Source organism: Haliotis rubra, unplaced genomic scaffold, assembly GCF_003918875.1.
Source record: "Haliotis rubra isolate DU_JTF1 unplaced genomic scaffold, ASM391887v1 Scf247, whole genome shotgun sequence".
Taxonomy (NCBI): domain Eukaryota; kingdom Metazoa; phylum Mollusca; class Gastropoda; order Lepetellida; family Haliotidae; genus Haliotis; species Haliotis rubra.
Genome location: NW_025766525.1, coordinates 261,624 through 288,544, shown reverse-complemented (window position 1 = coordinate 288,544; position 26,921 = coordinate 261,624). Strand labels below are relative to the sequence as shown.

At 41.5% G+C, this 26,921-nt stretch overlaps 2 protein-coding genes across 2 annotated transcripts in view; both read right to left on the bottom strand.

Annotated features, from left to right (window-relative positions):
- Window positions 1-23,695, bottom strand: part of LOC124279156 (E3 ubiquitin-protein ligase listerin-like) — a 36,018-nt gene extending 12,323 nt beyond the window's left edge. Inside the window, 18 exon segments of the mRNA XM_046714957.1 lie at window positions 2,765-2,883; window positions 3,373-3,684; window positions 3,871-4,012; window positions 4,328-4,481; window positions 4,985-5,066; window positions 6,551-6,702; window positions 8,537-8,765; window positions 9,029-9,418; window positions 9,420-9,701; window positions 18,436-18,574; window positions 19,280-19,470; window positions 19,833-20,006; window positions 20,468-20,648; window positions 20,887-20,939; window positions 21,239-21,469; window positions 22,216-22,314; window positions 22,562-22,762; window positions 23,515-23,695. Of these exon segments, the coding sequence (XP_046570913.1) occupies window positions 2,765-2,883; window positions 3,373-3,684; window positions 3,871-4,012; window positions 4,328-4,481; window positions 4,985-5,066; window positions 6,551-6,702; window positions 8,537-8,765; window positions 9,029-9,418; window positions 9,420-9,701; window positions 18,436-18,574; window positions 19,280-19,470; window positions 19,833-20,006; window positions 20,468-20,648; window positions 20,887-20,939; window positions 21,239-21,469; window positions 22,216-22,314; window positions 22,562-22,762; window positions 23,515-23,568 (3,185 nt within the window). The 5' untranslated portion in view covers window positions 23,569-23,695.
- A 2,498-nt stretch (window positions 23,696-26,193) lies between these two features.
- LOC124279155 (polyphosphoinositide phosphatase-like) overlaps window positions 26,194-26,921 on the bottom strand; it is a 51,600-nt gene continuing 50,872 nt past the window's right edge. Inside the window, exon 24 of the mRNA XM_046714955.1 lies at window positions 26,194-26,717. Within this exon, the coding sequence (XP_046570911.1) occupies window positions 26,540-26,717 (178 nt within the window). The 3' untranslated portion in view covers window positions 26,194-26,539. The remainder of the gene's footprint in view (window positions 26,718-26,921) is intronic.

The window sequence follows — 26,921 nt, the reverse complement described above, 5'->3', positions numbered from 1 at the left end:
TTGTCATGTTGAGTACACTACACACCTTGTCATGTTGAGTACACTACACACCTTGTCATGTTGAATACACTACACACCTTGTCATGTTGAATACACTACACACCTTGTCATGTTGAGTACACTACACACCTTGTCATGTTGAATACACTACACACCTTGTCATGTTGAATACACTACACACCTTGTCATGTTGAACTACACACTACACTACACACCTTGTCATGTTGAGTACACTACACACCTTGTCATGTTGAGTACACTACACACCTTGTCATGTAGAGTACACTACACACCTTGTCATGTAGAGTACACTACACACCTTGTCATGTTGAATACACTACACACCTTGTCATGTAGAATACACTACACACCTTGTCATGTTGAATACACTACACACCTTGTCATGTAGAGTACACTACACACCTTGTCATGTTGAATACACTACACACCTTGTCATGTAGAGTACACTACACACCTTGTCATGTTGAATACACTACACACCTTGTCAGTTTGAATACACTACACACCTTGTCATGTTGGGTACACTACACACCTTGTCATGTTGAATACACTACACGTGTTGTCATGTAGAATACACTACACACCTTGACATATTGAATACACTACACACCTTGTCATGTAGAGTACACTACACACTTCTTGTCATTTGAATACACTACACACCTTGTCATGTAGAGTACACTACACACCTTGTCATGTTGAATACACTACACAATCTTGTCATGTAGAATACACTACACACCTTGTCATGTTGAGTACACTACACACCTTTGTCATGTTGAATACACTACACACCTTGTCATGTTGAATACACTACACACCTTGTCATGTAGAGTACACTACACACCTTGTCATGTTGAATACACTACACACCTTGTCATGTAGAGTACACTACACACCTTGTCATGTTGAATACACTACACACCTTGTCATGTTGAATACACTACACACCTTGTCATGTTGAATACACTACACACCTTGTCATGTAGAGTACACTACACACCTTGTCATGTTGAATACACTACACACCTTGTCATGTTGAGTACACTACACACCTTGTCATGTTGAGTACACTACACACACTTTGTCATGTTGAATACACTACACACCTTGTCATGTAGAGTACACTACACACCTTGTCATGTTGAATACACTACACACCTTGTCATGTAGAGTACACTACACACCTTGTCATGTTGAATACACTACACACCTTGTCATGTTGAATACACTACACACCTTGACATATTGAATACACTACACACCTTGTCATGGTACACCACATGTTGAATACACTACACACCTTGTCATGTAGAGATACACTACACACCTTGTCATGGCATATTGAACTACACTACACACCTTGTCATGTAGAGTACACTACACACCTTGTCATGTTGAATACACTACACACCTTGTCATGTAGAGTACACTACACACCTTGTCATGTTGAATACACTACACGTGTTGTCATGTAGAATACACTACACACCTTGACATATTGAATACACTAAACACACTTGTCTTGGCATGTAGAGTACACTACACACCTTGTCATGTTGTAGAGTAGTACACTACAAACCTTGTCATGTTGAATACACTACACACCTTGTCATGTTGAATACACTACACACACCTTGTCATGTTGAGTACACTACACACCTTGTCATGTTGAAGTACACTACACACCTTGTCATGTTGAGTACACTACACACCTTGTCATGTTGAATGTAGAGTACACTACACACCTTGTCATGTTGAGTACACTACACACCTTGTCATGTATGAGACCTACACTGGCACACCTTGTCATGGCCATGTAGATACACTACACACACCTTGTCATGTTGAGTACACTACACACCTTGTCATGTTGAGTACACTACACACCTTGTCATGTTGAGTACACTACACACCTTGTCATGTAGAGTACACTACACACCTTGTCATGTTGAACACTACACTAAACATCTGTCATGTAGAATACTGGGAATACACATGTCATGTCATGTAGAGTACACAACACACCTTGTCATGTTGAGTACACTACACACCTTGTCATGTTGAGTACACTACACACCTTGTCATGTAGAGTACACTACACACCTTGTCATTTTGAGATACACTACACACCTTGTCATGTAGAGTACACTACACACCTTGTCATGGTGAATACACTAAACGTTTTCATGTAGAGTACACTACACACCTTGTCATGTAGAGTACACTACAGAACTTGTCATGTTGAATACATAACACATGTTGTCATGTTGGGGAGACTACACACCTTGCCATGGTCATGTTGAGTACACTACACAACTTGTCATGTTGAATACACAACAAATGTTGTCATGTTGGGGAGACTACACACCTTGTTATGGTCATGTTGAGTACACTACACACCTTGTCATGTAGAGTACACTAAACATCTTGTCATGGCGAATACATGTTGAGTACACTACACACCTTGTCATGGCCATGTTGAGTACACTAAACACCTTGTCATGTAGAGTACACTACACACCTTGTCATGTAGAGTACACTACACACCTTGTCATGGCCATGTTGAGTACACTACACACCTTGTCATGTCATGTTGAGTACACTAAACACCTTGTCATGTAGAGTACACTACACACCTTGTCATGTAGAGTACACTACACACCTTGTCATGTAGAGTACACTAAACACCTTGTCATGTAGAGTACACTAAACACCTTGTCATGTAGAGTACACTACACACCTTGTCATGGCCATGTTGAGGAGCTTCCTCTGACTCTCACTGTCCAAGACAGTCACCAGGCTCCTGACCTTCACCTTTAGTTGGTCCAGTCCTGATGTCAAATCTGGGAAACGGTGAACCTGAACAAATCCAAAATATGTCCTGATATGGAGCCTAGATATCCTCAGTTCATACCATCACAAAACATGTTAACAGTTGGGGATGAACAGAGAGTCACAAGGAATATCTAATCTTCATCTAGCCTTCATCTTTAAAGTGTTGCATCCAGGCTTCTGGAACCCCAGGGGAAATACTTCTGTGTAGGATCTAGAAAGGTGCAGTTTGTCAGACATGGGGAACACTACTGACACAAAAACAAATGTACAACAGGGGTCGGACTTGTCCAATATACTACCTGTGGGCCCTGCTAACTATTTCCCAAACTCCTGGGAACAAAAAATCCCAACTCGATAAAGTTTTACTTAAGCCCTGCCAAAAAACTATTAGGATTTCCTTCGATGATGAAAGTGTTTCCTGTATAGTATTGTGCATTATATTACGACCTTCCTACTGAGATGTATTGTGGATTTGAACAGTAACAGCCCTAACAGAACGAGGTAGATTAGTACCGTCTTATCATTGTCGGCCCACCATCGGGTGATGATGCTCTGTGTCAGGCAATCCAATAATCTCTCCAGATCTTCCTTTTCCCATGTCACAGCAGTTATCTCCCTTCCATCTTGACCCTGTTCTTTTGATGAGATAGATGTCAGGGAGGCCTTCCTGGTCAGGGTCAAGGTCATGTCACCCGACCCCTTGTACATGAGGAGCATGGCGTTGAAGAGTGTGGTGAACATCAACGCGGGCAATGTCGTTGTCGGACGTTTCTTAACGAGACTTGTCAAGGACAGCAGTCCCCTGATGGTCATATATTCCTGTATCTGGACAGATGGAAAAATACACAAGTTGAAAGGATGATGTATTTAAAAATACTTAGTGCTTAGAGGATCCTTTACAACACTAGATACCAGTCTGTCCTGGAATCTCCAAGTGAACCGACCCTGGACATAGTCTGTCTTGAAATCCCCATATATGACCAAACAGAACACATGATCAATTTTACTGACCTGAGCATAATCATCTGCCTTTGCTGTAATGAAGAAAGTGTTGAGCAGCGCCTGAATGGTCGGGTCAGTGTGGCTGGCATCAGGCAGGTTGTCCCTCAGGGTGGCCAGCACCTTGTTGACACACAGACATACATGCTGCAGCCTGGAACAATGATTGGTGTCACATCAAATTGTAGTCAACTCAAATGTATGAAATCAGTGACTTTGTACAGTCCAGCACGGCAACACAAACCCTGCCATTGTTAACTTATGGGAAACAGTAAACATAGCATGTTGCTTGGTTAGACAATCAAATGCCATGGATTCACATGCAATATATTTACTTGACATTAACTTGTGCAAATCACTTTCATGTCTCTTGTTACCCTTGTCAAGTCAAGTTTTGTGAAGAGAGTTTTAGAAGCATGTGTCTTGCATTACAGAAGGACTACTAACTGATGTACACCTATGTACTTACACTGGCAGTGTCTGAGTACGAGATGAGATCAAGGTCCGTGTAAGCTCTGCTGACTTCTCCAGGAAACCGCCACTGCGTAGATATGCCCCGGTCTGACGCACTATCACGTACAGGCCAAAGTTGAGAGCTTCATGCACTTCCTCACGTGTTCTATCTGCAATACGACATTGACCACATACAACGGCAGCCTTCTTCAAGAGGTCCTGGACAGACCAGCAAATACAGACCACATACTTTATTCAGGTCACCTACATGATGACAAATTGTATTTGAAACCCCAGTAAACATGAATACAACTGGTCAACGCATACTGATCATCATACCTTTTAAATCTGGTAATTCTCGACTTTATTGTGACAAGGTATTTGGTGTCAATGTAACTTAGTGTAGACTTACCTGTTACACAGTAGTCAAGAGTGAGTGAGTGAGTGAGTGAGTGAGTTTAGTTTTACACCGCTTTTAGCAATATTCCAGCAATATCACAGTTGGCGGACACCAGAAAAGGGATTCAGACATTGTACCCATGTGGGGAATCAAACCCAGGTCTTCAGCATAATGAGCAAACGCTTTAACCACTAGGCTACCCCATCGCCCCTTGTAGTCAGAGATGATGTAGACATACTTGTGATGATGTAGTGGTTGTCTTCCTAGACTTACCTGTGACGGGGTAGTCACTGTCGATGTAGACTGTGAACAGAGCCAGCATGAGGTTCTCCACCGAGTCCAGAGAGGGACACACCTGCAGAATACATCCATGACAATACAGTCATCCCCACACTGGCAGGGCTAACCCACATTGGTAGGACATCCTGCTATTCATCACCACTAGCCCTTCCGAAACATGCACCACCTCTATTTAGAACAAGCATTGTCACTAAGATGACATAATCTCCCGCCGCAAATTATCAAATCAAACTAAAAAAGTAATGAAAGTTTAAGATGAAGTTAAATGTCAACAAAAACATGACCAGTCAACCTCTCATGATATCTTGCTCTTTAGTTGTTCAAACACACAAATATTTTCAAGACTGACTTTGACCTTGACATGAATGCCATAGTGTATGAAATAAGCAAAAATGGTACTAAAGAAATTGCTTATTGAAAAATATTCAAGGGAAATCTTGAAAGTCCATGAACAAAATCCAGTGAATTCAGGTTGACATGCTGAAATCTTCAAAGTGTCGCAGTGACCTTGAAAATTATGTGAAGGTCACCAAAATTGACTGGGAATGTGCCTTCATTATATGAAGCTTGTCGTCAAAATGGAAAAAATCCAGTGAATGTTTTTTGCGATATCTTGCTGACTATCTTAACATGCAATTTAACTCGGTGAAATCTTCAAAGTGTCTTTGTGACCTTGAAAATTAAGTGAAGGTCACCAAAGTCAACTGGGCCTTGCACTTTGCCTAGATGAAGCTTGGTGTCAAATATGAAAAAAGTCCAGTGAATGGTTCTTGAGATATCTCGCTGATCATCTTAACATGCAGGTTAACACACTGAAATCTTCAAAGTGTCACTGTGACCTTGAAAATGTGACCCAAAATCAACTGAGCCCTGGAAATTGTAGTGAAGGTTCTTGACCAAAATGACATGCACTTAATATGGTGTTGCCCCTGAAAATTAAGTGAAGGTCACCAAAATCAACTGGGCCCTGCGCCTTCCCTAGATAACATTTGGTGTTGAATATGAAGAAACTCTAGTGCACAGTTCTTGAGATATCTCGCTGACAAGGTTAAAACGTTAAAGTCCCCTTGTGACCTTGAAATGAAGGTCAAGGTCACCAAACCTGGCTGGGACCTATCTTATATTGTGATGAACCTAGGTACCAAATATGAAAAAATCTAGTCAACGGTTCTTAAGATATTCCAATTCGTACTTTGCATGGACGGATCGGAGCCTAATACTATATCCCCTAATACTATATAATAATACTATAATAAACTACACAGATTCACTGTTTGCACATTTTGGATTCATATCTACGTACACCGAAAATGACATAGTCAATCCTTAATAGGTAAGGCTACCCAATTATAACAATAGCAACTTTCATACTTCTTATGGTTACACCCCAGGTTGTATTATCAACATGGTAGAGACTGACAGTCCAGCAAGATCACTCACTAGACTGGATTCACGACCAGGACTCTTGCTTCAGCCAAGATACAATGTACAACACACAACAGCATCATCTTACATACATAACATTTTGTTCAGACATACCATTAAGTTCTGGAAGAATGTCTTTGTTGCCTTGGCAACAAATGTGACAGCCTTGTCAACTCTGTCCTTGCTCCCGCTGGTGCCAAGTTGCTGCAGAGTCTTATAGATGACCCCTAAAGTCTGCTCGATACACGCGGCATCAAACACAGGACCTGGTGGCAGAAGGACGTCAATCAAACACTGTGCTCCAACACTACTACACTCTGCACTAACTGCCTTATACTATGTCAATATGTGTTTGCTAGTGTAGAGCGCCATCAGATACTAACATGTCACTGTGCTCCAACACTACTACACTAACTGCCTTATACTATGTCAATATGTGTTTGCTAGTGTAGAGCACCATCAGATACTAACATGTCACTGTGCTCCAACACTACTACACTCTGCACTAACTGCCTTATACTATGTCAATATGTGTTTGCTAGTGTAGAGCATCATCAGATACTAACATGTCACTGTGCTCCAACACTACTACCACTCTGCACTAACTGCCTTATACTATGTCAATATGTGTTTGCTAGTGTAGAGCATCATCAGATACTAACATGTCACTGTGCTCCAACACTACTACACTCTGCACTAACTGCCTTATACTATGTCAATATGTGTTTGCTAGTGTAGAGCATCATCAGATACTAACATGTCACTGTGCTCCAACACTACTACACTAACTGCCTTATACTATGTCAATATGTGTTTGCTAGTGTAGAGCACCATCAGATACTAACATGTCACTGTGCTCCAACACTACTACACTAACTGCCTTATACTATGTCAATATGTGTTTGCTAGTGTAGAGCACCATCAGATACTAACATGTCACTGTGCTCCAACACTACTACACTAACTGCCTTATACTATGTCAATATGTGTTTGCTAGTGTAGAGCGCCATCAGATACTAACATGTCACTGTGCTCCAACACTACTACCACTAACACTAACTGCCTTATACTATGTCAATATGTGTTTGCTAGTGTAGAGCACCATCAGATACTAACATGTCACTGTGCTCCAACACTACTACACTAACTGCCTTATACTATGTCAATATGTGTTTGCTAGTGTAGAGCATCATCAGATACTAACATGTCACTGTGCTCCAACACTACTACACTCTGCACTAACTGCCTTATACTATGTCAATATGTGTTTGCTAGTGTAGAGCAGCCATCAGATACTAACATGTCACTGTGCTCCAACACTACTACACTCTGAACTAACTGCCTTATACTATGTCAATATGTGTTTGCTAGTGTAGAGCATCATCAGATACTAACATGTCACTGTGCTCCAACACTACTACACTCTGAACTAATACTATGTCAATGGGTTTACAACATATGTCAATATGTTTTTCAGTCATATCATAAACTAACCCTGATCTGATACTGGTCTTAGATCACTGTGCTCCAACACTACTACACTCTGAACTAACTGCAATACTATGTCAATATGTTGTTCACAAACCAAGAAATATGATCAATGGGAGTCCGTGCAGAGAGCCAATTACTAACAACTACAGTGATCAGAGGTTTCTGAACCTGCCTGTAGAGCTGTGTCTGCCCATGACTTGTGTCATGTCACTTACATTGCCACTAGTCTAGAAGTTTGAGGGGATGCTTTTGAACTCAACACAGCAGTAAAGTGCAGTCAGCAAATATTTTAATGTTCTCTGGGTCTACAGTGAAACCACTTCAGTCTAGAACAACCTTGATGACAGCTCCTCCTTGACATTATCCTCTGAACCATGATTCCACTATATCGTGATCCAACTTGTTTGTTGTTTAATGCCAGCAATATTCAAGCGAAAAGATTGCAATCGGTAAATAATCAAGTCTTCACATGGGGGTATTTCATTTTCAAATTATGTATGTCATAATAATGTCCAGTCATAAATATTCTATACACACAAAAAAGGTTGGTCCTGTCTTGCCTTGAACAAATACTTGATATCAAGGATTGATAAACATGATAAACCTCACCTTCATTGACAGAAGCTGAGAGGACGAGAGTTATCAGAGACCAGCCATGTTCAAGGACGTCTTGGTTTCCTGAGCTCTCCGTAGTCATTTTACAGATGTCATCACCAAGGGAGATAATCCTGTCAGTCAGCACAGAACTCTTCAGCCATGAAGACACAGATGGTGTGGAGTCATGTATCTCTAGGGCCTTGTTGATGAGGTTACACAGCAACACTGGACTTGTCAGACCCTGGAAATATAACAAAAGTCATTTCATGGACATTTTTTTCATTTTCATAACATTACCACTGATTCTGGATGGTGTAACTCTACAACAAAGACTGTCAAGAGACTGGTCATAATCTAAATTTTTATCTAAATTCTAAGTTTTATCTAAATTCTCAGATAACAACAGATAAAACAAAACTGAACACTTATTTTAGTTACTATGGTGACAGTAATTATAAGGGATACTGACGACAAAAAGAACTTAAATCGTCAAAACATACTCACCTTGGCAAGCTGTGTCATGATATCTAAGGCTTGACTGTCCTCCACCTGTGACAGACACACCATTACCACATCCAACAGACACATGACATGGTCCTCCTTGTTTGACGTCTGCTCCTTGGTAACCCATGGAATGATCACACCACTCACAAAACTTAGGTAAACATTGGTCCCTGCTTGCAGTGAGGAAATAGTCAACAGTGTCTCTACCATCTCGTTTGAGTTGTAAAGATTAAATATCCTTGAAAACACACTGAGAAACTCCACACTCTCAGCTTGAAAACATTTTGTAAACACATAGCTTGACACAGAGTTCACAAACACCTGACTGGAATCAGACATCTCGACAGGACCAAGCTTCAAGTCTTCAACAGTCAAATCATCAGCAAACTTAACCTTGTCTGTCTTGGCCTTGGTGACCATGTTGGGTCTGAGCTGCCCTGACACAAGGGAGAGAAGTCTGCTGGAGAATGTGTGAGAAGTGTGGGGTGTTGGTCAGGGTGGGGTAAGTTTCCTCGATCATCTGCAGCAGGTGTCTGTAGCACATGGAGCTCAGTGACACCCCGCTGTCCGTCCTCTCCAAGGCTGTCGTGAGCTGGGCAAACATGCCATACAGGGGAGTCTTGTACAGAGTGGACTTTGTCTCCATCAGGGATGACTCCACTACCGGCAGCACCTGAACACAACAACAACGTCAACTATAGCAAGGAGTCAGTTTGTATTGTGGGTAAAGTGTTATAAACTGATTTCTAGTTAAATGGATATATGTCAAGGTCATGGGTTATTTTTACATTTTTTTAGTGTGAGATAATCTGGGTGTTTGGTCTTATTATGTAATAATCTGAGTGTTGAGTGACTGTCAGTAGTCATGGTGGCATTAAAAGCAGAGATCAGGAAGAGAAGGCCATGTCAGGTTGTTGGAGTATATGCAATATATCCCAATGTACATGAGTGAAGGCTATGTGAGGTTGTCGGAGTATATGCAATATATCCCAATGTACATGAGTGAAGGCTATGTGAGGTTGTCGGAGTATATACAATATATCCCAATATACATGAGTGAAGGCTATGTGAGGTTGTCGGAGTATATGCAATATATCCCAATGTACATGAGTGAAGGCTATGTGAGGTTGGTTGTCGGAGTATATGCAATATATCCCAATGTACATGAGTGAAGGCTATGTGAGGTTGTCGGAGTATATGCAATATATCCCAATGTACATGAGTGAAGGCTATGTGAGGTTGTCGGAGTATATGCAATATATCCCAATATACATGAGTGAAGGCTATGTGAGGTTGTCGGAGTATATACAATATATCCCAATGTACATGAGTGAAGGCTATGTCAGGTTGTCGGAGTATATGCAATATATCCCAATGTACATGAGTGAAGGCTATGTGAGGTTGTCGGAGTATATGCAATATATCCCAATGTACATGAGTGAAGGCTATGTGAGGTTGTCGGAGTATATGCAATATATCCCAATGTACATGAGTGAAGGCTATGTCAGGTTGTCGGAGTATATGCAATATACCCCAATGTACATGACTGAAGGCTATGTCAGGTTGTCGGAGTATATGCAATATATCCCAATGTACATGACTGAAGGCTATGTGAGGTTGTCGGAGTATATGCAATATATCCCAATATACATGAGTGAAGGCTATGTGAGGTTGTCGGAGTATATACAATATATCCCAATATACATGAGTGAAGGCTATGTGAGGTTGTCGGAGTATATACAATATATCCCAATGTATATCCCATGACATGACTGAAGGCTATGTGAGGTTGTCGGAGTATATACAATATATCCCAATGTATACATGAGTGAAGGCTATGTGAGGTTGTCGGAGTATATGCAATATATCCCAATGTACATGAGTGAAGGCTATGTGAGGTTGTCGGAGTATATGCAATATATATCCCAATGTACATGACTGAAGGCTATGTGAGGTTGTCGGAGTATATGCAATATATCCCAATGTACATGAGTGAAGGCTATGTGAGGTTGTCGGAGTATATGCAATATACCCCAATGTACATGACTGAAGGCTATGTCAGGTTGTCGGAGTATATGCAATATATCCCAATGTACATGAGTGAAGGCTATGTGAGGTTGTCGGAGTATATGCAATATATCCCAATATACATGAGTGAAGGCTATGTGAGGTTGTCGGAGTATATGCAATATATCCCAATGTACATGAGTGAAGGCTATGTGGGTTGTCGGAGTATATGCAATATATCCCAATGTACATGACTGAAGGCTATGTCAGGGTTGTCGGAGTATATACAATATACCCCAATGTACATGACTGAAGGCTATGTCAGGTTGTCGGAGTATATGCAATATACCCCAATGTACATGAGTGAAGGCTATGTGAGGTTGTCGGAGTATATACAATATATCCCAATGTACATGACTGAAGGCTATGTCAGGTTGTCGGAGGTTGTATCCCAATATACATGGAGAAGGCTATGTCAGGTTGTCGGAGTATATACAATATACCCCAATGTACATGACTGAAGGCTATGTCAGGTTGTCGGAGTATATGCAATATACCCCAATGTACATGACTGAAGGCTATGTGAGGTTGTCGGAGTATATGCAATATATCCCAATGTACATATATCCCAATATACATGACTGAAGGCTATGTCAGGTTGTCGGAGTATATGCAATATATATCCCAATGTACATGACTGAAGGCTATGTGAGGTTGTCGGAGTATATGCAATATACCCCAATGTACATGACTGAAGGCTATGTGAGGTTGTCGGAGTATATGCAATATATCCCAATGTACATGACTGAAGGCTATGTCAGGTTGTCGGAGTATATGCAATATATCCCAATGTACATGAGTGAAGGCTATGTGAGGTTGTCGGAGTATATGCAATATATCCCAATATACATGAGTGAAGGCTATGTGAGGTTGTCGGAGTATATGCAATATATCCCAATGTACATGAGTGAAGGCTATGTGAGGTTGTCGAGTATATGCAATATATCCCAATGTACATGAGTGAAGGCTATGTCAGGTTGTCGGAGTATATGCAATATATCCCAATGTACATGAGTGAAGGCTATGTGAGGTTGTCGGAGTATATGCAATATACCCCAATGTACATGACTGAAGGCTATGTCAGAGGTTGTCGGAGTATATGCAATATACCCCAATGTACATGACTGAAGGCTATGTCAGGTTGTCAAGAGTATATGCAATATACCCCAATGTACATGAGTTAAGGCTATGTGAGGTTGTCGGAGTATATGCAATATATCCCAATGTACATGACTGAAGGCTATGTCAGGTTGTCGAGATTGTATATGCAATATATCCCAATGTACATGAGTTAAGGGCTATGTGGCAGGTTGTCGAGATTATATGCAATATACCCCAATGTACATGAGTTAAGGCTATGTCAGGTTGTCGATTATATGCAATATACCCCAATGTACATGAGTTAAGGCTATGGCTTTTCGCAAAATGTAAACACTGGCTCGTCTGCCATTTCAAACTGTTAGCGTAACTGTCTACTTCAAGAAAATAAGTAGGTCAGGCGATTCCATTATAGTGTGCCCAGGGGTACAGTATCACGGCACACAAAAACAATAGGCTGGTTTTAGTTGCGTGTGGAGTTGGGATGTAAAACCGAAGATCTCGGTATTACATAAATTGCATTGAATATAAAGTAGTTTGATTTCTTTGGACAGAATATTGTTATGTTGTAATGTTAACAAAATACGAGCGGCACCTACCGCTCCTTTCACAGGCGAGTTCAATTAAGTCTCTCGTCCCATGCGGATTCACGCAGTGTCTTCCGCAGAAGCCGAGGAAGTTCGATTTTAAATGGTTCATGGTAGAATGGAGATAACCCTAGTGTGTTTGAAAATCAGAGACATGCTTTACTGAATTGATGGCGACTAAATATTTCAATTGAAACCTCACGCTACGCGTTCGGTTCCAATTGAAATTTAGTTGCCATCAATTCAGTAAAGCATGTCTCTGATTTTCAAACACACTAGGTTTATCTCCTAATTGAACACTGAGTCTGATACTGTTGTATCTGCATCAATCAGGGGATGTATATTGTGTACAACAGTCTGTGTGTCTTGTTGTATGATACAACATGTGTAACACGGGTTCATGGTCATGAATCTTGATGAAACACGGTACTGCTGGAAATGAGACATCAATAAATGAAAGGTGAAACAAAAGATGTTCTCACAAACCACTGAAAAATCTCCCACTAACTAAAGTTTATCTTCCCTATAGTGGAAAATATTTCTAAATAGTAATTCCTAACTCCTGACTGGAGTTCTATGGACCACTCTGTCCCTCAGTGATAATAAGTTAATGACAATGTTGAGCTATTCAATGCTTTCGTCAGCTACTGACAATGGAAACTGTTACAGTATCGTGCAGTGATTACTCCCAAATGACAATGGACCATAAGTGCTCCCTGAGACGCGCATGCGCAGTGCATAACCATGTGTGTCGAGCAGACGCCATCGTTGGAATGTAACTTGTTTGTTTACATTAAACCTATGAAACTTGACGCCTTGTCATTTCATAACATGGTGTCAGAAGTTGGATACCATAGGAAACCACGCCGATGTCCCAAACGAACTTTGTGAGTGATTCTTTGTCATAAACTGTGATAATTGGCCCGTTATGTCTGGATTCAAGGCGCCTGAGAATTTCAATTTTGAGCGACCTCAGGAATGGCCCGAACATTTCTGTCGTTTTTTCACTTTGTCTAAATACAAGGATGAAGATGGCGAATTACAAGTAAGTTCACTCGTCTATGCGATGGGTAGAGAGCAGAACATATCATGAAGTCTTTTCATTTTCCTAATGAAGATAAAAAGACTCTGTTGAAGCATTTATTTGTCGCTTATATGAACTGGCAGAATATTGCGATTTTGGGGACAAGAAAGGTGAATACATTCGGGACCGAATTGTCACAGGAATCCTAGACTAGGATCTAACACAAAAATTGCAAATGGAGGCAAAACTGGATCTTGAAACAGCCATCCAGATGGCTAGAAACTCTGAAATGATAAAGAGTCAGGGTGCGGACAGAAGTGCCACTAACTTAGACGAAGTTAGAGGGGCCAAGCCGAAACGTCATAACAAGTCTGGTTACCATAGCAACAAGGGACACAGACAAGGTGGATAATGGAGCAGTGTGTTACATGCCCAGCAGCGCGGACATAACAACTCACCACCAACTTGCAGCAAGTGTGGCCACCCACAGCACACAGGCAGAGCCAAATGCCCAGCCAGATTCAAGCGATGTCTAAAATGTCACAAGATAGGACATTTTCAACGTGTGTGTCGCACTAAAGATGTGAATGAAGTGATTGACAAAACAGACTGTGAAACACAAGACTGTTATTTCCTAGGATCTGTCACGTGTGAGGAGACAGACGCTTGGTACATCAACCTAGCGATCGGGGGAAAGCCGGTCACATTCAAGATTGATTCGGGAGCAGACACATCAGTGATCTACGAGGACACATACAATAGTTTTCCACTTAAGCCGAAACTGGAAAACACTCCAAGACAACTTGATAGCCCAGGGGGTAACTGGCATACCTTGGTGAATTTGTCGCCGACACATCCCTAAATGGGGAGGAATACAGTTTTCGTGTGAGCGTTTTAAGAGGACAGGGCAGTTATCTCCTGAGTAGGGGGGTCTCCTCCACAATGGGACTGGTTACCTACAACAATATCTCGTCACGTCACAGAGACACATGCCGATGTTTTTCGGTGAGATGGGACTACTGCAATGCGAGCCCGTCAAGATTACTTTGAAGAAGGATGCAGTTCCCTACAGTCTGGCCAATGCTAGAAGAGTGCCGTTCCCACTCCTAAAGGTTAAAGAGGAGCTGAGGCGTATGGCGAAAGACGGCATCATCGAGGAAGTGACACAGCCCACAGAGTGGTGCGCACCGATGGTACCATTTGTGAAACGCAACAAGATACGAATATGCGTAGACCTGAAAAAGTTGAATGTCGCTGTCAAACGTGAAAGGTACATTCTCCTAACTTTTGAAGACGTCATTCCGAAACTGAACGGAGCACGTTTCTTCTCTAAACTGGACGCATCAAGCGGATTTCACCAAATTCCATTGGATCCAGACAGCAGTCTCCTAATGACCTTCATAGCTCCCTTCGGTCGTTTCTGCTTTGAACAAGTTCCCTTCGGAATTACATCGGCTCCAGAGATCTTTCAGAGGAAGATGTGTGAAGTACTCAAAGGGTTGGAGGGCTCAGAAGCCATTATGGACAATGTCTTGATCTGGGGTCGAATTGTCGAGGAGCACGACAAGCGGTTGAACAGTGTTCTCAAACGAGTCAAACGCTCAGGTTTGAAGTTGAACCGGGAGAAGTGTGAAATCCGGAAAACGTCCATCAGCTACTTTGGTCATGTGATCAGTGAAAATGGAGTCCAGCCTGACCCAGGGAAGACTCAAGCTATCAGAGACCTACCAGCTCCAACAAATATTACTGAACTGAGGCGAGCTATGGGCATGATCAACTATCTGGGATGATTATTGCCAGACCTTTCATCAGTTCTCCGTCCAATGAGTGACCTACTCTAATCTGCTGCAGTATGGACATGGGGTCCTGCCCAAGATGCAGCTTTCTTGAGAGTCAAAGACATGCTGACAAGTCCAGCTGTTATACAGTTCTACGACCTGGAGAAACCCACAGTTGTGAGTGCCGATACAAGCAGCTATGGCCTAGGAGCTACACTCCTACAACAGCACGGCGACCAGTTGTTGCCAGTAGCATTCTGCTCACAGACCTTAACTCCTGCTGAGACCAGGTACTGTCAGATCGAGAAGGAATGCCTAGCGAGTGTATGGGCTTGCGAGAAGTTTGCAAGATACCTGTATGGACTGGAGTCGTTCCGACTACTGACAGACCATAAGCCGCTAGTACCCTTGATCAACAAGTCAGATCTGGATAGAGCACCAATCAGATGCACTCGTCTCCTTATGTGTCTGATGAGATTCAACCCAGTGGCAGAACACGTAGCAGGGAAGAACATGGTGGTAGCGGACATGCTCTCACGGACACCACTGAACTACACAGAAAGTTCCAGTGCAGCGGAAATCCACAACCTGGTAGAGGACCTATGTCGGACCATAAACTCAGATTCAGGAAGCCACGACACAGGACAAGACTCTTCAGCTTGTCATGTCACTGACTAGGAACGGTTGGCCGGCGGCATACAGAGATGTGTCAGTACCAGCACAAGCGTACTATCCAGTCAGAGGTGAACTGTCAGTATCCAGAAACATTCTACTGTACAGAGACAGGACTGTGATCCCGGAAGTGATGAGAACAGACATTCTCGATAGGATTCATGAGGGATACCAGGGACTGACAAAGTGTCATGAACGTGCAGGATTGAGTGTGTGGTGGCCTGAACTCAACCAACACATTCAGGATTAAGTATCCTCCTGTACATTTTGCCAGATCAACCAATCAGCACAGAGAAAGGAGCCACTACAGCCAAGTTCCCTACCCGATCGACCGTGGCAGAGAGTCGCGGCTGATCTATGCACAATCAAGGGACTCCAATACCTTGTGGTGATCGACTACTTTTCACGATATCTTGACGTAGTGTATCTAATGGACACTACATCGAAAGGTGTGACTGGCAAGCTCAAGTGCATATTCTCAAGATGGGGTAAACCAGAAGAGCTAGTTACAGACAAGGGACCGCAGTTCGTAGCTCAGGTGTTTGTGCAGTTCAAGAATCAGTATGGATTCAAACACACCACATCTTCACCCCTCCCACAAGCTAATGGGATGGCCGAAGCCGGTGTGAAAACAGCAAAACAAGCTCTGAAGCAGACTGATCCATTCCTTGCTCTGTTAAGCTACAGGAGCACTCCGATTCAGTCAACGGGGAAGAGTCCAGCACACTTAGGGAGACAACTTCGTGGGACCCTCCCAACGCTAGAGAAGGTGTTGCAGCCTAAGTGGCCAGATTTCCATGCTGTGCGAGCCAGTGATAAAATTCACAAGGAGTGTTCAAGGAAGTTCTTTGACCAACACCACAATGTGAAATTCCTCCCAGAGTTGAAACCTGGTGACGAAGTTCGTCTCCAGATTGATGGGGAGAAAGGCTGGAATACGCCAGGTGTTGTTAAAAAATGTGCCTCAACGTCAAGATCATATGTGATCAGAACACCTTAAGGTGACCTCAGGCGTGATCGCAGACACCTGCAGTTGGTGTCGCCAGGCAGTGTTGACATCACTCCAGAGTATAATGTGTATCCTCCTATCTCTCTGGAACAGAACGCCAACCTCAACACTCTACAGATCGCCGAAAACCAAGTCTCCGGTACGAGAAGCCGGAACCAGCAGCAGTTACCAGTCCACCTGTGTTCAGGACATCCAGTGGCCGAGCCAAGAGGAAGCCACAACGATTCAGTGACTATGTTTAGGGCTTAAGTCATCACAAGATTAGGTTATCAGAATAACCAAGTATTCATATCAGTGACTTTAAAGTTTGCTTGTGCTTAGATGATAAGTCACGAAGAATTTCCATTGGACTTTAAAATGAGCATTTGAATTTCAGTTAAAAGTTAACTGTTTAGCCGTACAGAGGTAAATCGAGTTACTGTTAAACTTCAGTTAATCTTGGTTACAGGTTACAGGTTTACAGGTCGAAAGTGTAAAACCAAAGCAATAAGTAATGCTTACTTATCAGAGATATCTTTATTGTTTGGTCTTGAGTTGATGTTAACCATGGTAACAAGTTATCTCAAAGAAAGGGAGATGTTACAGTATCGTGCAATGATTACTCCCAAATGACAATGGACAATAAGCACTCCCTGAGACGCGCATGCGCAGTGCATAACCATGTGCGTCCGAGCAGACGCCATCGTTGGAATGTAACTTGTTTGTTTACATTAAACCTATGAAACTTGATGCCTTGTCATTTCATAACAGAAACCACTAGACTTGCAAAATCTAGTGCACACAGTATAGCCATGAGTGTATTCGGGCAAGCTGACCAATAAAAAACAAGAACAGATGTTTCCTTCTGTTCTGGAACAAAGGACGTAAATCATAAAGATTTTGTGGATTTTTACTCCATGTGAAATGTGTTTGATAGACATGCATTACCAGGGTTGATTTAGTGAGCCCTGTATATAGCGAGAGTTTGGTGTGTTAATCTTTGTGGTTACATATCGAGATTGAGCATGTAGTTCTTGTCATTGATCACAGCATCACAAATGTCAATATTCTGCAGGTGCCAAAGCTCACCTGACAAAAAGTGACACCTTCACAAACCATACTTCCACGTTACCATATATGGAAAACACAGGCGTGAAACTTATCTATCCAGGGAATGAATGGTAGCCACTTACCTGGTCCAACAACAAACAGTTGATTGTCTCCCCCTGGTTGTCTGCAAGCTCCTTCACAGTGTACTGACAACACTCAAACAATGAAGTGACCAGTGCGGAGCTCTCACTCACACTCTGCTGCACACTCTCGACACCCAGGCTGTAAACAGAAGGGTTGGATGCTGGTCAGTTGGTCGGCGTACACTGTTTGTTATGTTAGTCATGATGCTTCCCTTCAATTTGACTTGACCCTAAAATATACTCAGGGAAACGAATAAGGGAAACGAATAAGGGAACATATGAAAGTACAAGTGTTCCTTTATTCTTTTCCAGGTTTCTTCACAAGGTATGTTTTGCACTGTGAGTGAAATTCTGGAAATAAATAAAGGAACACTTGTACTTTCATGTGTTTCCTTATTCATTTCCATGCGTATATCATGTCTTTCTAAGCACTGTTAAGAAACAACATGATAAGTAACACATGATAAATATGCATATTTTCTTAACTTCACAATATAGCTACATTTCAGTAAGACTTTACGAGGAGGATCATTTACTGGATTACTGAGAAACATCACCTAGTACTGTCAGTAGATGGTAGAAAAACAGCAATCATTAGATTAAGGATGTAGAGCTGCTGTCAAATTGTTGCACCTTACTATCGCAAGTCAGATGACATTTTTTATTCTCTACATAACACATTATCAAAGGACAATATCACACTTTTACAGGAAACCAGAGAATAATTGATACTTGATAGATCCATGGATATTCATAGTCAACCACTATGCCACTCCACCACCTGTAAATCTGTTAGCATTGTACCCTTTTCAAGTCAACTAAGAAATACTACAGCAGAACCTACCCTGTCCTGAAGCAGGTGAACAGTTCCATGTAGAACTTCTTGGACTCTCCAGACAGACTTCCTGGAATCTGGCTCAAGAGTGGCAGAAGATTGGGGCCAATAACTGAAGCATTTCCATGGCAACCATTTTCCAACAAAGTGCGTAACTTGGGCCAAACTGCTTTGGTCCATGACACATGATTCCAGGAATCCTACAACAACCAAGTCCTAGTTCATGACATTTCACATGACGCCATTCTCAGGTTAATAATTGAAGTAAATGCTGCAGACTTAGTTCCCAGTTGTAATTGGCACAATCATTTCTACAGAAAAAACAATTCAGCATTGGCAGCCATTCTTGTAAACAAGAAGGAGTGAAATCAATTATGTAACCAGGGACATGACAATGAAGTCAGCATGAAAAACACAGGTTACAAGTATATCAACATGGGAAGCACTAAATGTAACTACTAATTGTACTTTCAACATTAATTAGCATAACTTATCAGTATTTCAGCTTGAAAGGTATTACTGGAGGGCACTGGCATATATCAGTGAAACCATGGAAACTCACAGGCAGGAATTTGACCAATGAGAGGACAGCTTCCCAGAGAGCTGAACAGAGGACTGGATCTGAACTGTCAATGTTGTGCAATATAAGGGGAGATAACTTGGTGATGTACTCCTGAGCAACGTTTGGCAATATCTGACACAGGCTGGCACAGAATGAATACTGGGCACTCTTGATCTGTAACACATTTAACATGGCAGAATATTCAACATGGAAGCATAGTCCACACAAGAAGTTGTAATAGCTTTGGCATTAAAGGATTATAACCATGGTACCAAATAAATATTTAGTGAAGTTCAAAGGCAGTTTACCAAAATTGTAACAGGTTATGAATTAAATTCTGCTGGGAGATGCTAAATAATAAAATAGAAATGTGTAAACATTGTGTAATCAATAATATTACAAATGCATCACAGCCCTTAAATAAGCCTAGCAAGTTACCAGCATCAGTAAATACCATCATCAATGAACAATGCCACCAGAATACAATACTGTCCACATAATCAGCATTGTCACACATGAAAATTTACATGATCCCCTAGCTTTCACTACAAGCACACTGGGAACATACTAAGCCTTGGAATGAGTGAAACTAGATCACCAATGACTGTGAAGTCAGTTCCAACCACAAGACTTACACTGCTGACAGTGGATTTGGAGTGTTTCCAGAACTTGCCCTCCTTCAACAGTCCCTGCATGTGTTCAGTGAGAGCATCGGGCGATGCTGCAGGGAGGGACAACAGCAACTTCCTCAGCGCCAGGAAGGACGATGTAACGACACGGCTGTATCTGGTCTCCATTTCCTCCTGGGTACTGGTCCTAGAGATAATCATCTCTCACAATGATCATTTTTGTTGGAGGCAAGATGTATTTACTGCTAAACATACTGTGAGAAAGGATGTGTTTGACACATTTTATCACATTATTTTTGAGGGCATCCAACATGTCAGGAGAACAACTGCACACAGGGACATTCTCTGGCCAGAAGTCCCAAACTGTAAGCCTCCCCAAGCTGACACCCCCACCCCCTTTGCTGTCTCCATCATCACTAACTTACCTAGGCTCACTGAGAGTGGCTGGTGTCTGTGAGGTCAGATTCTCCACCAAGAACTGGAACAACAGAGAATGTGATTGTGTTACTCCACATCAGCCTCACTACTGATGAGATTAACTACAGTTAAAGTGTTTGATTATGGAGGATCTACTCACTACCACTGGAGTGAAGTTCTTCAAACATGTGTTAATCTGATAACTCAAGCTACAGAAATATCAACAATATGACATGGTCACATCAAAATCAAGATGTTCTTTACTAACAGCTCCCACCTTACTATACATCCCCATTACAACAACACATGATGGTAAAATACAGAACCTTACCAAGAGCTGTTCACCTAATGTCGACATACCTCAGTAATGTCAGTCTTGCAGTAGTCAATGGCATCTGTCTGTTTGGCTGGAGGGAATGCTGACTGGAAGGCCTGAGTGGCTGATGTTGATACAGTTGGGTACGTATCACACTGGCTCAGTAGCCAGCTTCCCATCACACTTTTCAGGTAGGGGGCGATGTTGCGACGTACCCGGGATACAAGAGTCGTCATGGCCTGCTGGGTTGCCTCCCGCACCCGATGATCCACATCCTGCAAACAATGATGTCTGTGAAATAGTCCAGTCAAATTTATTTAAGTTTACTCCACAGTGAGTGAGTGGTGTTTATTATTGCTTTGAACAGCAACACAGTTGTATTAAAGTGTGCCGCCTGGGTGTGGGACAGAAGTCTGAGGTAACATTGAAGCATGCCGCCTGGATGAGGGACAGAAGTCTGAGGTAACATTGAAGCATGTCGCCTGGATGTGGGACAGAAGTCTGAGGTAACATGGAAGCATGCCGCCTGGATGAGGGACAGAAGTCTGAGGTAACATGGAAGCATGCCGCCTGGATGAGGGACAGAAGTCTGAGGTAACGCAGGTCTGGTGAAACACACAAGCACAGATATTTTCCTGACAAACCTAGGAATAAACCGGGGACAAACCAGGTGCTGAACCAACAATCAAAGGTTTCTTGCAACTATTCCACAATGAGGATGATACACCAGACATACTTCCCACTGTTAAAAGGAGAGCTTCGATGAAATGTCCTATCAACGTCTGGACCGAAAAATATAATATAAATTGGATTTGTTATGTTGTTTGTCACAGTACTTTATATCATGTTTGTTTGTGTAACAGCTATAATACAATGACGGTTATCAACCAATTGCTTTCTTTGTGAATAAGGATACAGTTTCTTAAAGTTTTGTAAAATATGTGGATAGTGGTTATTTTTCCATCAGTCTTTAGGAAGTACATGAAAGCAAGACTTTGTGAGGAGCAATCACAAATCTTACAATGGACATCTTGTTGTATATTCTTGGCCAGAATGGCAGAACTCCTTTCAAGCATTCCTCTCCTTTTTCTTCACAAAGACCTGCAAACTCCTGGAGAGCCTGGAAGCAGAAAAAGCTCATCAGTGTACCAGTGAACAAAAGAACAACAAACCAAAGTATGATAATCAACAGCTTCACAAACAACCTGATGCAGGTGTGGTTGGTAAATTTTCAAGATATAATTAGCCATAAAGAAATTTAAAATTTCATACCATGAAATTTCATGATACATTTTACAATTCACATATTTCCAAAATTATGACATTGCATTGTGGTTTCATAATTCTCACTAGCTTGCACCACCCACCTTGATTTTGGTTGTACTGTCCCTCTTGGATAATTTTCGGAGCACCATTCTGAAGTCTGAGTCCAGACTGCTATCGACATCATCAAATGATTCGCTGGCCGGGACGTATGCAGGTGATCCCATAGATCCAAACCCTATAAACCCAGTTCTCCCTGCACCTGTCTGGGCCAACAGCTCTGCAGCTTGACTGCTGCTTGATGGCTGCAATCATGGAAGTGTTATCTCAAGAACCATGAATGAAAAATTTATAACAAAATAAACTTAAAAACTTCCGTCATAGATAAGTAAACAGGCCCACAATAATAAAGGATGTTACCATGAATGAGTATGTTGACTCCATCTTTGGCAATGCTTTACATTTTAGCAATATCATGGCAAGGAACATCAGAAACAGGTACACATATTATTGGGGAAATCAAACCCAGATCTTCAGTGTGATGAACAAATCTTTTAACTACTAGGCTCAGCTACCACTCCTAGATACAATGACCATTTCAGTTTGACACATCACTCTGAGAAAAGACGGCAAAACTGAATTTTATCATGTTTATATGGATTTGGGTAAGAGTTCCGCCCGTAACCCCCGCTTGAAATGTATTCTATTTATTAGGATTATTTCGAGGGTTTAGGGTTACGTTTGGGGTTAGATTTTTGGGTTAGGTTTAGGTTTAGGGGTTTAGGTATAGGCTGTTTATAAAAAAAACATAGGCGTATATTCTTAGGCATATAATGATTAAAAAAATACGGGGGTATTACGGGTGGAAATCTTTCCATCTGGATTTGTCCTCGGGATTATGAATATGACTATCTGCCAATGCCACCTTGGCTTACTTTAGTTGAAATTCGAGGATGAGGATGTCAGAATATGGTAATCAACAGTAACCAATGACTGTTAGTGTTAGTGGAATGGATCGGCAGTACCACAAGCAAGACCAGTAAGTTGAGTAACATACTTTGACGTTTCCCTTCGTACGCTGCGCTCCTTTCTTCCCTCCTGACGATGGCATTTTCTTCGGTTCACTCTGCAACTGTTCTCTATAAATTAACTCTGAGGCAATACACCGCTGACAGTGTCTCAATCTGTTTATACTTTAACTTTCAATATGTTAACGCAATCTTCATGGTCGCGGCCATCTTACCGGAAATTGTAACGAGTGCTTATTTTACTGTGATGGTGGATCCATACAGACGTTTTCACAGACATTCATACTCTTAATTATGTGACACTTTTGATTACCACCATAATACCTAGTCTGTATGTAAAGTTGATGACAAAACGAGTTCCCTAATCAATTGTAGATGTTGAACCAAAATACACCACACTGACTGATCCCTACCGAACTTCAGTTGCTATAAATGTAGGATTGGTATTAACCCGAAACGATATGACACACCACGGCTGGACATTCCATATGAATCTCCCGCCAAAGCAACAGTTTCTACTTCATCGATAAAGAGTGTGGCAAAAGTGGTCTTAGGACTGTTTCCTCTGACTCCCCTCCCCTAGTTCCTCATAGATACTGTTGTATTGTTTTTTAAAATTGTGTAATTTTGACATTTTTATCCAGGAACTGGACATATTCTATTTTTGCACATAACAAAATCCCATGTCACTTAACTATTATTGTTTTATTAAATAATCCTTTTTTTCTGTTTCACCAGAAATAGGTGGTTTTGCATATAGAAAATAGTGTGTTATCAGGAAGTTACTTCAAGGTTCAACAGATCTATATAAATACAATTAACAATTATTAAGTGTATACAGAGACTATATGGTCTCTGGTGTATAACAGTAACACTCACTAACTAAAGATGAGATGAAATCTGCTCTCAGTATACTGGAACAAGAATCTGAGGGAAGATCAAGCTGACATCTAAATCTACACGTAATCATACAGCATCACTTCAGTTGTGTGTGGATATAATGGCTGTCAGTATCTACAGACAAAAATGGTGTGCTGGATACCCAAAAATGATGTGACCCTTTTATGAGAATCAACAGAGTCAGAGTTTTACACAGACATTGAAAAATGTCCACCATGATGTCTTTGTTGTTCTGCTGATTTCTGTTTACAGTCAGAAGATTTAAATAACTTATTGTATTCTGTGGAGTTATTTGGATCCAAGGTTGACTTATCAAAATTTTTTATTGCATCAGGTATGACTACAAAATGGTTGAGTAATGCAGAAATCATGCAAAATGTAAAACCCTGTGGTGCTACCGTAATTATCCAGTGGAGTGAAGTCTAAGAGTGTGAGGGTTCTATTCTGACAAAGTTACCCTACAGGGGGTTGTTCTGCCATTGCAAGACTACATCATAACAAAAGACATCATCACATATAATAATTTATTTTACAAAAATATATATTCCTTTCCGTATTATTGCACACTTCCCTTTAGCATCATACACCAACTGGAAGCAACAGGGATGTGTATTCCATCAACATTATCAAAGCCCAACAGCTAAACGCTGCAGTGCTTGAGAGACGGTCAAGCCGTGGTCAGTGCTGTTGATCACTGGACTGTCTGGTCAAGGCTTGATTACTTACAGACCGCCGCCATACAGCTGGAATATTGCTGAGTGCAGCATTAAACAACAAACAAACAAAAGCCATGGTGAGAATGTCCACAGTAAGAAGCTGTTAATACATCACTATTTTCTTCTTAAACCAAATTGTTGTGCTTAATATTATGTGTCACAATTACAGAAAAATGACAATCTGCAATAGTACAGTAGAATACAGAACAAATTTAGGGATAACCACTGCTTGACAACGGAACAAGAATCTGTATCGAAATGTCGTGCTCACAAAATAATAGAAGTTGTTATCCATAAAGTTTGTTCTATATTGTACTTCCCAACTTCTAAAATGCCACTCAAAGAAGTTAATAGTACAGTACCCTTTTAATCTTACAGAAACATTCTGCTATGGATTAACAATTTACCACAGACCATTCCCTGATGCAGGTACTGAATAAATACCTCGTGACGACCCCTCTGGGCCATTTACCCATCCTCTGAATCCCCACAACCCCCAAGTGTGGTGGATCAACTGTAGATACAGACAAACCCCCCCCACCCCCACCCCCCAAGTGTGGTGGATCAACTGTAGATACAGACACCCTTGTTACAGACGTGGAAGTTCAATCAAATGTTTGTGGTTGGCAGTTTGTATGTAGGGTTTTGTTTCAATATCACTTAATGGTGTTTCAAAGGAATAATATATGTTTAGAAATAAGTGCTTTTGACCAAGTAAAAAGCAAGGGTTTATTTATTTTTAGGGTTTGTCAGACCCGTTTTGTTTTCAAGGGTGGCATCGGTCTATTCCAGGAACTATGGTACATCATACACATGTGTCAAGGAAATATGGTTTGTTTTAGACACAAGATCTAAAAGTTAGGGAACATATTGACACTGTCACACAACATCTGAAAGTCAGTGAACATGTCGACATTGTCACACAACATCTGAAAGATAGTGAACATGTTGACATTGTCACACAACATCTAAAAGATAGTGAACATGTTGACATTGTCACACAACATCTGAAAGATAGTGAAGTACATAACAGAGTGATAGGATCGACTTCAACACACAATTATCACATTTCACAATTCAGTAGCAGCTTTATGCATTGAATTATGTGTTAGTAAGACAAGCAATGCATCTTTAACCAGCTTCATACTCCAAGATGGAAGAAAACTGTCATCACAACCTGCCACTATGTTGACTGTTGGTAACACACACAGCCATTATCTCCGTTCTGCACTGGAAGCGGACATGAAACTGATGAACACTTTAACAACTCCATAGCTCTCCTCCCCTCATCACACATGGTGCTTCATGACTATGTATTTGTGAGAGTTGACCTTGACCTTGTTATCATCATCCCGAGTCTGATGCTTTGTGTGGCCACCGAACCTCTTCAAACTGACAACTCTGAAACATGGTTCATGTGTTCACACCAACATCCCCATTACATATACTTATGGCTGACATATTTAGCATATGTTATTTTATCAGCTTTAGTGGGTGGGCCGGCGCCATGCTGCCCACGTTGCACGTAGGCTGTGTAGATGTCCTGAGACAGCCGGCTGACCGGTGGTGGTTCCACGCCGTATGTACTGTCCAGCTTGAATGCACTGATTGGGTAGCTGCAAAAGACAAAATAGGTTCACAAAGCTGGTGGAGATTTAGTGACAAGGAATAAAGTTTGGAGAAGCATAATGTTTTCATTCCGAAAAAAAAAGTGTTTTCTCTGAAACAGTTGTTATGAGAGGAAAATCTGACTTGGGGTGCAATGACTTACTGAAGTCCTGTATCACTGTCCACCATGGTGACAGTCTCCTGGAAGGTTA